The sequence below is a fragment of the Lasiodiplodia theobromae genome (assembly GCF_012971845.1).
Source record: "Lasiodiplodia theobromae strain AM2As chromosome Unknown scaffold_17, whole genome shotgun sequence".
In the NCBI taxonomy this organism is placed as follows: domain Eukaryota; kingdom Fungi; phylum Ascomycota; class Dothideomycetes; order Botryosphaeriales; family Botryosphaeriaceae; genus Lasiodiplodia; species Lasiodiplodia theobromae.
Window position 1 is genome coordinate 161,999 of NW_023336377.1, and position 13,434 is coordinate 175,432.

The window sequence follows — 13,434 nt, forward strand, 5'->3', positions numbered from 1 at the left end:
TCTGGTTGTCCGTTCCTCTCAAAGAGGATTATATCCCTGTGGAGACCACCATACCGTAGTGCCTCATAGAAAATGGGCTTCTGAACCTCTCGGACAGCCTCGACCTCGTGTGCCACTTCTCTCTCCTGTTCGACCTCTTGGAAAGCAGTGCTGCTTATCGAGTCGGAATGGTAAGCCTGGCGTCTCAGACTTGTTAGAAAAGCGGCTAATCCGTGGGATGGTTGCAGTAAAACTCGTGGCGTTGTTTCGAATCGTTTCGGCTGATACATCGTTTGTAGGGTATGATCCTCGACCTGCTGAATCTCATGGATGAATGCCGCTCGCTCTTCCTCGCTGCCAAGATAATCTGGAAATCTGATGGAAATCTCAGAGCGGCGACAAAAGTCGATGCCTTGAGAGCGGTACAGCGGCTGCAACTGCTCTATTCCTCGACATGTTCGCTCAAGCAGCCACTGAACTACATCACGTGAGTCAAGGTGCTCTACATCACTCTTTCTACGATGGTCAAGGATGCTCCGATGCACTTCTGGTGGTGCGAAGAAGACGACTGATTGTGTCGTGGCGAGCTGCCTCATCCGCATCGCGGCTGTGAAAAGTTGAAGTCAGTAACGTATATCTCTGCTCCACTGGCGGAGTCTCGAACCTTGAACAGTATGATCTTTTGTTTGCCCTAAGCCCAGAGTCAGAGCGCCCTTGGCATCTAGCGGCAGCTTCAGGTCGGTTCCACGAGTATGTGCCTCATCAAGGTACACGACGCATTCGTGGAGGTCGTTAGCAAATGAAGAAGCCAGAAGAGGAACTTGTGTGCCGCTTCTAGATACGACGAATGCTTTGTTCTCGGCGTTGAAGTATAGCCCCGCCTTTGCTTGACTGTCTGCGCGCATCCAGTTCTTGACAAGGGTGAGGTTGTCCATCTCTAAGATGTGCGCGCCAGCGTCAATTAATACCCGTATCCCCATCTCCTTGAGCTTTTGAAGTAACATCTCCTCGGAAAAGCGCTGGCCATTCCTGGCTGCGAGAACGTATCTGCGATTCCGGGGCTGCAGCAGGTAGGTCAGCACGTCAGCATTTGTGTGCGCGAGGCTGCCGAGATCATGCTGTTCGATCGTCAACGGCAACAGATATCGGTTGTCATTTGTCCCACTGAATCCGGTCGTCAATGGAGTACGCTGGCCGTTAGTCCGTTCTGAGTCCTGGAACTCCTGCGGGCGCCAGAGTGGAATATCCCATCCGGAAGCACCAATCTGAGTCTGAAAATGCTTTGCATGGACTGGGAAGACGAAATGGTTTAGGAACCGGTCGATGACAATGACGTTGTATCGCAGATGCTTCCAGAGGTCGTGGAGCTGAAGCTCATCATCCACGTTGATGACGCTCCATTCCTGCAGCTGACACGGTAATGTCTTGGAGCTTCCAACCCAGCGGCTATACTCACTAGCCGGGTCATCGGATCGGAGGACATGGAGGACACATTTTTGAAGCTGTGTGATGTCCAGTCCGGCAAAATAAAATGAGAGGCAAGTGAGCATGATGCATACATCGGGGTGGCCCCATTCCGCTCGGTCAGATGGAACTCCTTTCGCATGGTATGGTACAGCCACTGGGTCGCGCTTTGGGTGCAGGCCGTACTGTACATTCCACCTCTTCTTCAAAGTGAGGAGTAGAATGCCATGTGCCAGCAACCCCCTAAGCAGATATATGGTCTTCATCATGGAATCCTTTTCCCTGAAAGTGGCCTCCACGTGTCGCTCATCGTCTACGTGGACCTGAGGGTCTCCAATGAAACGTTTCACAACGTTGCGGTCTTGCTGTGAATATTCCTCAAGGATGAGAAGCCTGGCTCTTCCGAATGCGATCTGATCCACAAGCCGCGCCACCAAAGCATTCTCAGCATCTGAGCGGAGAAAGAAGACCCAAGGAAACCCGCCTCCTTCCCTTTCCACGACTTGGACACTGTGGGGAAAGTCTTTTCTCAAGGCCTTAAGGTGGCTGCGGACGAGATCAAGCAACGTTTCCGCTGTCTGCCACCTGGACGGATGGCCATCCAAGCTCTCTTGAGGTCCGGATGGATATATCAACTGTGTTCTTGGGGCGAGAGTGAAATCACACTCGTCTAAGACGTCGCGACTTACTTCATCCATCCATTTCTGCGCCTTGAGCGTGGACTGAGCTTCTTCGATTTTACCATCCAAGAGCCGTTGAGTCCCACTCAGTTTGAATGAGAGGATATTCTCAGCGAGCGTAACAATGATTCCGCAGCTGGACATAATTGACTTATGGATTCCCATGAATGTGTTAACCGATTCGAGCGTAGTCGGAGTTTGGCGGGAGAAAGGCACGCTTCTCACTTCGCGGCCAAGCAGGTTTCCCAACCGCCCCTGTAGGACCTGCGCCGTCTGCGCGAGCAGTGCTCTCGGGACAACAACTCTTACGAGCTGATGTGAATCAGCTAGGACTGCGGCGACCATTGGTATGATGCACGATGTTTTTCCTTGCCCCATATTCATTTGCAAGACGGAATTCCCTCCCGAACATGGTGATATGGTTGAGAGTGCCACATCGACCTGGTGAGGCCGTATGAGAAGATTTCCGTCAATCTCGAGAAGTAGCCAGTCCGGATATTGGACAGGGTTCCAAGTTGCGTGACCTACATGTCCAAACTCTTCAGCCATGGCCTTGTCGTTCTGTCGCATCCGTGCGTCGTCTATTCTGAGGTGCTGCTGCAAATCTGTAACGGATCTCCCGTACTCGATAAGAGCATCTTTCATACCAACTCCAAACTGAACTTTTGCGGTCGTTCGGAGCCGTTCCAGAACCGTTACAGGGCTGATGCATGGCCACAATCCTCCACATTTCAGCCAGAGAGCGCAACGGTTGCTCGCCTCAAGAGCCAAAGAGATTCGGTTGAACTGAGCCGAAGCGGCTTTGTAAGCATCGGTTGATGAGTGGATTATCCGAACTGGTGGCACTTGAGTACCTTCTCGCGTGTCGGTGAATCTCTCGACAATCTCCAGTGCCTGCAAACTTTGGGTGAGATCTTTTGCATACTGTGACCGGACCTCTGACTTTGATGAAATCATTGGCGTTATGATTGACTGCAGCTCCTGCATCTCAGATGATACGGTGTGACGTTCTGAAGCTTCGTCAGATGTGCTGGACTGCACTGCTACACCTTCGTCGTGCATAGCGATTTTCGGCCTTTCCTCGCCGTACACTTGATCGACTTCTGATTCTCGAAGGACGCACGATTCTTTGAATAAGTCCTCAAGATGCGGTACAGAGCTTCCACGAGGGGCGTAAAGAGTGATTCTGGAGTTATTAGACACAGCCTTCATGGTGCGGGGGCGTTTTCTGATGGTGAGTCGGTTGAGGACACTTTGAACGCAATCAACCCATTCGGAAAGCTCCAAGTTGCGCTGTAGGCGCACCCAGTCTCTCCTGACGGCACCAATAGCGTTTGGAATGTTCATAAAAGAGAGGATCTCCTCTGAAATGCCTTCTACCGATGGCAAGGAGCATGGCCACTGCGAAGCAAGGATACTGGCTACCTGCTGACAGTTGGCGTCAATATCTGCTCTTGCTTTCCGGCGAATTCCTTCGTAGGGCGTGCAAAACGGAGCCATCAGCCGTGACAGGTAGCTTGCGGATGGCGTTTGGTGGAACTGGAAACCACTGTATGATGGCCATTCAGGGAGCTCCAGTGCTTTGAGGTCGTCTAAAACCGCGAAGGCAATCAGGATTCTAACAAAACCCATGTCATGGGCTTTGCGAAAGGCAAGAACGCCCAGCACGAAGCAAAGCAGATACTTGTCGGCAACACGAGCGCTGCGGCAGAGACTAAGCCAGGAGCCCCACTCCATTGCAGGCTCAGCGTTGAGCAAGCTGCTAAGCATAAATCCCACGGCAGGCTCTCCACGGGCGTGAATGACTGGCCAACTATGCAGTAGGCGGGCGAGGTTCGGTGTGGCAAGAAATTCCGTACTCCATCTGTTGATGAGCATGCTGCTTTCGAAGACCCTGATGCGCCGATCGCCTTGTGTCCGGCGATCACGGGAATGGTATAATTTGTCGCGGGGCGGCTCCAGACACATGCAGTTCAGATCTTTGCGGCCGAAATTGCTTCGTCGGGCGCTGCTACGCTTCCGAAGGTGAGGGTCGCCCCTGTCCTCCAGGGAAAGTGTCGCCGACTCTGCGAGCGAAAAGGTCGACAGCTGTGTCGACTTCTGATAAATTGCGTCAACTGCTGGATAAAACGCATCATTCTGCGAGCCAGTAGGCAAATTGTCGTCCCACAAAACCTGTTGCATCACCTTTTTCCCTGGGGGGTAGTACATTCTCTTTGGCGACAGTCTCGCCAGTAGACCAAGGTACTGCTCAAATGCTGGATTTAATGGCATCCATGGTTGATTCTGGCCAGAGCGCAGACAGTGCAGGGCCTCTTCAGTTCCGCTACGACGCGTCAGCGGATCTGGTGCCATCGAGGCCGTGTATGCATGTAGCAACGCTTTGAAGAGGAGAAGACGCGCTTCGGCCGGGCAGTCTAGGCGCCCAAGGACCGCGTTGATGGTGAAGATGCCGTAGGTCCCGCAATTCTCCGCGTGCACCATTACATGCGTCCCGCGGCGCTTCCACGACAGTGCGCCTAGAGGGACGAGGATGCTGCGCCGCTTTGGGTTTTGAGAGTCCCGAAGAACGATCTTGGAGTCGAAACCGTACCATGTCCCCGCATCCTGGTCCGGGTCTACCTCGCTGTGGATCTCGCGGCAATGCAGCCGGCCTTTTCTGTTGACCACAAAATTCAAGTCAAGGCGACGAAGCTCTACCGACAAGCGCCCTGCCTTGCTTTCTGGTTGGTAGACGGTCATGCGGGCGCGATGCTCGAATCCGTCGAAGATGCCGGCTATGCGATCGAACAGATTGCTGCTAGGGTCTACCAGGAAAACATTTCTCCGGCGGGCGAAACGTGATCTCACATCTATGATCCAGTTGCTCTCCTTCTGCATCCAGATATCAGGCTTTTGTCGAGCTTCAATGACACCCGTTCTCAAATCGAACCAATGGACGCAATTTTCCACCAGCGAGGCTGGGAGGTCCGGTTTGTCAAGACTGCCAAACATGGCTTTTGGAAGGAACTCCAGGGTATGGCCACGATAACGAGCGCGAATGATGAGGCGCTTCTCATGTACTCCAAAGTGGATTCGGTGACCCCGGAGACTGAAGTTCAGCATGTATTCCATGCCTGGTAGGTAGGAAGGATATGTCAAAAGATGTTGCCCACCAAATAGCTCTTTGATCATCCAATTTTCACGATATTCAGCCGGAAGCTGACTCAAAGGCTTTTGGTCGATCCAAAGGCCACCATTGACCACGTCGTAGTGCAAGACTTGCTGCCGTTCAAACCCCTGCCACTCAACCTTCAACATCACTACTTGCCCTGATGATGATTTGATGAAAGTAGGTTGCGAGTACTCCCTTGTCTCGCTGCCTGAATCGCACGGCCAGACGCTGTCTATAGCGGCTGTCAGGCTACTTGGGCTGCGCTGAATCCACGATCGAACAAGGCTGCTCATCTGATTACGTGCTCTGACATCCCGGAGCAGCGCGAACCTCAAGGAACTGGGGAGCGCAGCGAGGTTAATACAGAAGTTCTCCTGCACGGCTATCGATGCCTCGATAATGGACTGCAAGGTTTGCGGTGGCGGCTCGCGCGGTGGCGCTGATTTGTCAATGCACGCGGCACACGCTCTTCTACAGAGCAGGGCTGCCCATAGCATCTGCCTGGATAGCTTTTGAGAAATTTCGGACGTGGTCGCTTGGTGCAGCTCACTGCGCAGTTTCCTCATCCAGTGATGCGTGATGCTCCGAGCTTTTTCAAGAAGATCATGGACGTCCGCATTAGCTGGCGGAACTGCGAGTGACGCTAGACGTAGCAGAAGCACGATGAGCATGTCCATCATATGCGCTTCGCGCCAGTTCATGGCGATGAGGTCAAGCCGTTGGTCAATTTGGTCCAGTAGCCGCGCGCAGAAACCAGCGTCACGGAAAATGCAATGCGTCGTGCGCAACAGGTCGTTTGGGTTGCCGGGACCCGCTTGAACGGCCAGTTGGGCTACTATCAGAGAAATTGTCTCGCTGCTGAAGTTGAGATTTGACGACCCAAGTTCGATAAGGATCGAAGGCCATCTGCAGCGTCTGCCAGTGAAGAGGCTCTGGACAGCTGTGAACTCGTGTACACTGATCCCGCCTGGACACTGTGGCTGGCTGGCTAGAACCTCGTTTGATGATGGGCCTTCACCCTCCACAGAGAAGCCAGGCATCTTCTTAAGCTGCGCCAGGGGAGAGCTCTGGGGTATTGTCCACTGGCACAGATGTGCAAACGAAGGATGGACGTTTTCAGCGCACCAGACTTTCGTCAGCGCATCTTGATAGCTGAAGACCATCCCAAACGGGCGAATGACCGCATTTACCGGCGCTGGTAAGCGCGTTTTCTTGTAATGGGATTTCAGGTGTGATTTGACTCTGGACCCCAGAGAGATATTCCCAGGTGACTTCGTTCGGAAAGGCACTAAATTGGCACACCCTTCTATGCCATACGTCTTCTCTGACGGTGCCGTCAAGCTCGGGTACCCGAGACGGCTGATGATGTCCCAGACAGCGCCGCGGTAGGCTGCAAATAGCGGAGGGCAGTGGAGCTCGAACACAATGGCCTTGCGTTGGGCGTGGTTCTCTGGCAAGAAATCCTCGTGGATCTTCACCTTGATCTTCCTTCTCCGCTTTTGGATGCTGCATTTCACACAATTTGATTGTCGCTTTGGAGTTTTGCATGTGCACGAGCTTTGTGCAATCTGGAGGGACATATCCTCGTATTTCGCGCTGAGTCTTTCCCAATCCTCGATTGTCTTGCGTCGCGCGCTCTCTGAGAGCTTTTCGATTTTCCGATGGAGCAAAGCCATCCCCCTAGTCTTGTCGAATTCGTTGTAGTACCGGACAGCAAAACTGCCCTCGCTTGGGTTGTCGAAAATAGTACGAACATCGGGACCTGATTCCCTCTCCCGGGATCGCAGGTAGTCTTGGATGCCTTGGAGACGGTGCATGTCATCCCTCCAAGGCAGTTGGAGAACGTCAAGTGCTCCAGCCGATACAATTGGCGCGTAGTCTCGAAGCAGAGGTACCGATTTTGTTGCCCGCTTATCCAACACCATCCACATTTCCATAACAGTGAGAATCTTGATGCTCTGCAGCTCTGGGAAATCATCATAGGCGGAACCAGCCTGGTCGAGGTAGCGGCCAATGGCATTCGAAATACTCAGACATGCTTCCTGATCAGCCAGTCTATCCATACGCGTCGTGAATACACCATCTTCCACTTCTTTTTCAATCTCTCTGAGCTGAGAGTAGCAGGTAACAATCGCCTTTGATGAATGAGGACTGCCACACCAGTCAGGCAGCATTTGTCTGTCGCGAGCTTTGTCAGACAAGAAGCGATTGGCGAGGATGGATTCGAGAATTGGGCCACTGTTAGGAAGTCTCAAACGCAAGCTGCGAGAATCAGCCCGAAGTGGAAGTTGTTGTATGGGGCGCAGGGTTGCATCTCTAGCCACGCGCCATGTTCTGTCGATGCATTCTGTTGCGCTTCGAAACACGTTATGGAACAGTGGTTCAATATGTGGTAGGGCATCATCATAGATCCTGGCAGCGATTGGTCCGAAACTTCCTCTAGCGGTCTGAAGCTTCGCAATGCGTCGTGCAAGCTTCGCTCTGAGATTATGCAGCAGCTCCATGCTGACAGCATCAGTAGACTGGGAGAGCAACTGAGCAAACATCACGCAGAGCATGAGCTTATAGCATGCGTGCCCGGCCTCAGGTCCGAATTTTGCGTTCAGGTGCCTGGCAATGCCAACCCGGAGCACAAGCCAATAGGGAGCCCGTCTCCATGGAATCTCCGAACCGTGATTCCAGAGTACATCGTCGCGAACACGCTTGTGCAGCAATGGGGGATCCGTTCTGTGGCCGAGGGCCTCGAGGATGGTTATGAGCAGTTCCGATATCAGAGCAGGATTGGCCGTCTCTCGAGTCTCCACCAGTTCCGCACCGGCCTTTTTTGCGTGCGCGGCGAATTCAGGAAAGCTCTCGCTGCTACATTGCTCAAGTAGGTCGGCCAGGCTTTGCTGGAAAGATCCATTCATGAAGACGTCGAGGGAAATGGCGGCAGAGGCACCAGGAAACCACCATTGCAGCGCTCCTTCGGCCGCCAAGACATTCTTTGAAGAAGGAGATGCTTCGAATGCTTCGAATTCGACAATGGAGTCGCCGTTTCTAGAAATTTTCAAGATCAGCATTCTGCACATTGCAAGAGAGGCGGTGGATGTGGATGATACCTTTTTATGAGTAAACCGGCGTTCTGCTCTCTCACGTGTAGAATCAGCGATGCTGCCGGCACAAGCTGACGGAAGGATTCCAAAATTGAAGCTTTCTCGAGCCCCTCCACATCAGTATCATTGTTCAAAGTTCTGGCGACAATGAGTGTTTTCCGCACGTCTTCCCATATGCCTCTATCGGCATCTGAGGCCGTGTCGACCAGAGCCTCGGCAGCCTGGATTAGGCTATCAACAAGATCCATCTCCAGGGCACGTATATCGGCATCTTGCCTTGAGGGTAGCTGCTCCGGAAAAACAACATGATTGAGAAGGATCTCCAAAGATTGAATGTCCGAACGGTGAACTGCCATTTTGCGATTTGCGGGCTGGTTTAGACGTCACTGAGTTTCGCATTGACAGCGAAGAGAGAAACGTGAAATTGGCCTTGGGGGGGTGGGTATATGTATCCCTCGCATTTCTGCCGTTAGGTAGTACGACGAATACCGCTAGTCAAGGGCGAACGGTTGCAGCGAAGTTAATGCAAGGTAGGCCGATTGGAGTAACGGAGATGAAACTCGGGGTCGCGAGACGTACTTTATTCCAGTACCAGTAAAATCGAGGCTATAGAGAAGAATTCCAAAACGCGAGGAAGGTAACGCTCTCTAACTATACAAGTAAACCCTAATCAAGAGCGTGACTGCATTCGGTAGCAAAAGTTCATAAGACTTTCGCAGTTGGGATAGATTTCATTCCAAAGTTGGCTGGTATGGATCGACAGAAGGGGAAGATTATTTTAATATCGTTTCGGGCTAGCTCGAATCAATCTCGACGCCGGAGCACAGAGGGAAGGGCTACGCAGGGCGGATGATGCAGGAGGTGGGCAAACGGCAGTGGTAATCTTCTGTGGAATGTTTAATCTCTTTGCCAGTCCAAATCATTTAGTCATCGCAATTAAATCAACAAATTTACCTCCACCACCAACCTTCAACATCCAAAATGTCTCCTTTAACACTCGCCCAATCCTCTACTATACCCAAGCACCTCATCCTCGGCACCAACAAGTTCCGCCTTTTCACTGCGCTGTACCAGTTTCTATCGTCCATTCCTCACGGGTCCAGTATTGCCTCCAACATGACGCAGGACATATTCGCAGCGAAAGGCGTTCGCAACCCAAAGTCCTTGCAATAGTCTTCATCCAGACTCTTGCGGACTTGGGCAGATTTCGAGGTCTCCGTAGTCTAGCAAGTCAGGGGTAATGACCTTGTATCCTTCGGTCGTAGTATATCCGTTGTCGCCAGGGAAGTCTGTGATTAAAAAGGAGCTATAGGTTTTCAATTCGAGCTGGTGGCGAAAACGCATATTGGTAGGCCGTTTTAGATGGTTAAGACTCTAAGCCTTGGTCTATATTAATACCTATATAGATCATTTGTAGTTAGCAAACACTAGCTATTCCCATCTTGATAGACCTTAAAGCATCCGAGCGAAGGTCGACGGAATTATGGAATGGAGTTTAGCGGACCAGTGGCGGCGGACCGGAATTAAGAATAAGAACAAAATCCGGAGTGCAGTCCGTTAGTCCCGCACGGTCAGATATGGTTAGTCGGCACTGATGGACTTACTCGCTCACTTGCTGTTCGTGAATAAATAAGAAGTTGCCGATTTTTCGGTTTTCTCAACACCCGTTTGCCGCTGGTTGTGCAAATGAGCGTATGCGCGATTTAAACCCACCACCACACCAATGCTTGAGTCGTCTCCGAGAGCATCCGGAACATGTCCTTTAGGGCTTGTGCCATGGTATGGTGCGTTTCATTGACGCGTCACCCTCCAACCGATTGTCTAGAAAACATTGAAGTCGTCCCTTATTCTCGCAGTACAAGCACATTGGTGTTGGAGTAGCAAGCGTATGCTGGTTATATGTTCAAGCTTCACTTGTTTGTATTTTTATTTGCTTTCCGTAATTAGAATGAACCATTCTCCTTTCTTTTCTTACAGTCTAATATTCTTACTTACCTCTTTAAGTCGATCCTTAGCAATGACTACACTTAGTGTCGAACTACGAGCTGAGATGATCCTGGAGCAGTAATCAATGTATTTGGCTTCCATATTAAATAATATTTTCCATTCTACTTACGACCGAGCGTGCGATTGCTCTGGGAGCTTATACATTAGAATAGCGGAACGGGAGAGCTGTAACCATGTTGAGCCGTGAGACTTTCCCGGCTGGAGTGGGAATCCCTGTCAGAGGACCAGCCGTACCTGTACTATACATAGTTTGCAGAATCAATAAATCAATTGTAATCAGTGCGCCTTTTATCTCTTCATGTTTTAATTGTGTAGTAAAACGTGAAAGGTCCATTAGACTGAGCAGATCAGAGACCAATTGCCTTGGAAAGTATTGATTATCTTAGATACCGAGCAGGATTTCATGGTCCTGTTGTCTTCTCCTGCGGCGTAGGAGTTTTGTGGTACGTACCTATCGTGCACGGTTCATACTACCCCGCTTCCCACCACAGCCACCCCACTCTTGGAGCAATCTCTACCATAACAGCATCTTTCGTACTGTTTATGGACCTGAGCGGTGAGCTCCATCACGACACAACGACGTGCTGATATTTGTCAATGATGCAAAGTCGTGCCAGACTGGAACGGGTCAAAAAAGCTTGCGAGCCATGCCGGTAACGCTCATCGGCAAGCATCATGTAACCCCACGACAATTCTGAGATCTCATACAGGAAAAGAAAGGCAAAATGCTCGGGGGAGCAGCCTGCATGCTCGCTATGCGAGAGGCTTGGCCAGCCGTGCTCTTATAGGCCTCAGTATAATTTTCGACTGCACAAGGCAAACCGCGCCCGCACAATTACACGCGAGAAATCGTCCGCGCCTGTTTCGGGCCACGACGTACCCTTGAACCCCTGTCAAGAAGATGTGCACTCAACACCATTACAGCCAAGTGTAGACACAGAAGTTCATCTGCATCTGCCGTCAGAATCCCTCGAAACCGTTGTCGAAAATTATATCCAACATATTCACCTACAGCCGCTACCAATACTTCCATTATCGGTACTAAAAGATGCGGATCGACTTCGCTCCAGCCCAGAGCTCTTCCATGGAATGCTGGCTATTATGAACCGCTACTCCAGCCAGCCATCTGACACACATAACAAAACTGCCCGATCACTTGTATTCAAAGCCCTGGAGATATCTGAAAGTATTGGTCTGTCAGTGATTCAGGCGGCATGCATGCTTTGCCTTGCAGATTACTTAGGTGAATACCCACAATTTTGCACGCAGGGGTATATCTGACCTCAGTACAGATGGATTGCCGCAGCGCGCCAACCTTACTCTCGGCATAGGTATCCAACTCGCATACTCCCTAAAGGTTTTAAAAGCCGGAAATCTGGCAAATCTCACCGAGAGAGAGGATGTTGCCTGTTGCTGCTGGAGTCTTTTCGCGCTTGAGCGGCTTTTCTCCATCGCATCGGGCACCGGTCACATCATGATCCAAGAAAGTCACCTTCCGAGGTATCCCAGCCCTCCAAACTTGCCTCCACACGTACGGGCACAAGTGGAGGGAAACAGGGAGAGCCGCAATCCCAGCCCAGACTCACCGCTGGACATCGGAATGACAGGATGTTGCCTGCAGATCACTTCAGCCTGGGGTCGCGTGATGCGCTATGCAATCGAGTACCGGGACGCGCAGATGCCGGAGCTCCCTTGGATGGCGGATTCAGAATACAGCCGGATTCAGGCGCAGATCCAGCACTTCGAAACCATCTGGCCCGAGGAGCATCGATGGGCCAACGTGGGCTTCGTGGAACAAACTAGAGAGCAGGTGCAGGAGTTTCAAGGCTATTGGTCATCGTGGCTCTTCATGCAATTCGGCTTCCATTCGTCTCTCGCGCTGCTGAACCATCCTTTGTTTTCTCTGCACCTGCCGCCTGCGTATACGAAAATTCCACTGTCATTCGCAGATTCGACGTCGAACCAGGCCCGCTACCATACCAAGTGGGTTGCATACTTTGTGCGCCTCATCGTGGACAAGAAGATCAAAGTCACGGATCCATTTCTGGCATTCACGGCCGCCATCGCGGCGAGCATCATCTATTTGAACAGCCGGGTGGACGAGCAGGAGGCCTCTGAGCGGGGGAAGCTGAATGTAGAGCTGTGTTATCATTTTGTGCAGGGCATGGGAGCGTTGATGCCTGTGCTTGCAGACCTCGTACGTCATTCTCGCGGCTCTTCGTTCAATCCCCACAACTGACAGGTATGCAGGCTCGGAAACTGGCTGCGCTGATCCAGAACTATGAGTCTCCGATCGACACGGAGCTGATCTGGTCAATTATAGAGTACACGAAAACAATATCTCCTGGGAGCAGAGACCTCCAGTTTCAGGGGGTTTCAGGGCTAGAGTCAGCGGGCGGAGTATCAGGCGAGAACGATATTCCTCAGAGCGAGAGTTCGACGGGTGGGGCACTGACATTCCCTCCGCAAGCTTCCATGGCTCTGAATCTTGAGCATATCAGTTTCCCGACGTTGTAATCGGAGATGCCGGAAAACATGACCCTCAAATCCTTGCAATTCCGTGGTTTCTCTAACGTGGGAAAGGTAGGGAAACCAATCACACTTTGTACTTCAGTACGATGTTCTTCATGACGGTGCATTTCGTCATAATTTTAGCTATCGCATATTCGCGTGGGTACGATTTTTGCAGGCCATCAGCAATGACATCGCAGAGCAGGGCAATACGAACCATACCGAAATAGGAAATTAATGCCGTCGGCCCAACACCGTCCCACAGAACCATCTTGACTCTGCCTCACGAATGTTGTACTTCTCAGCTAGAGTAGATTCTACCGATGAACTGCTAAAGGGTTTTAGGGTTCATTGGGTATGGAGTAGAGGTGGCCCGAGGCGCAGAGCGTTGGATGTTGAGGAGAACGCCCGTCTCTGAGCTGGATGTCGGTGCGGATGGAAGTCTGCTGGTCACTCGTACAGTAGTGAATGTAATCGTATTGATAAATGTTCGGAAACGTGTCTCCACCTTATCATAGTCGAACTCCTCATTGTCTACTGGGTG

General features: G+C 51.5%; 1 protein-coding gene across 1 annotated transcript; it reads left to right on the forward strand.

Moving 5' to 3' along the window:
• Positions 1-11,979: 11,979 nt before the first annotated feature.
• LTHEOB_5983 (uncharacterized protein) lies at positions 11,980-12,896 on the forward strand (the record flags this gene model as incomplete). Its single annotated transcript, XM_035515188.1, has 2 exons — positions 11,980-12,576; positions 12,630-12,896. 2 exons carry the CDS (start codon positions 11,980-11,982, stop codon positions 12,894-12,896), a joined length of 864 nt encoding a protein of 287 aa, XP_035373114.1.
• Between the last annotated feature and the right edge of the window lie 538 nt (positions 12,897-13,434).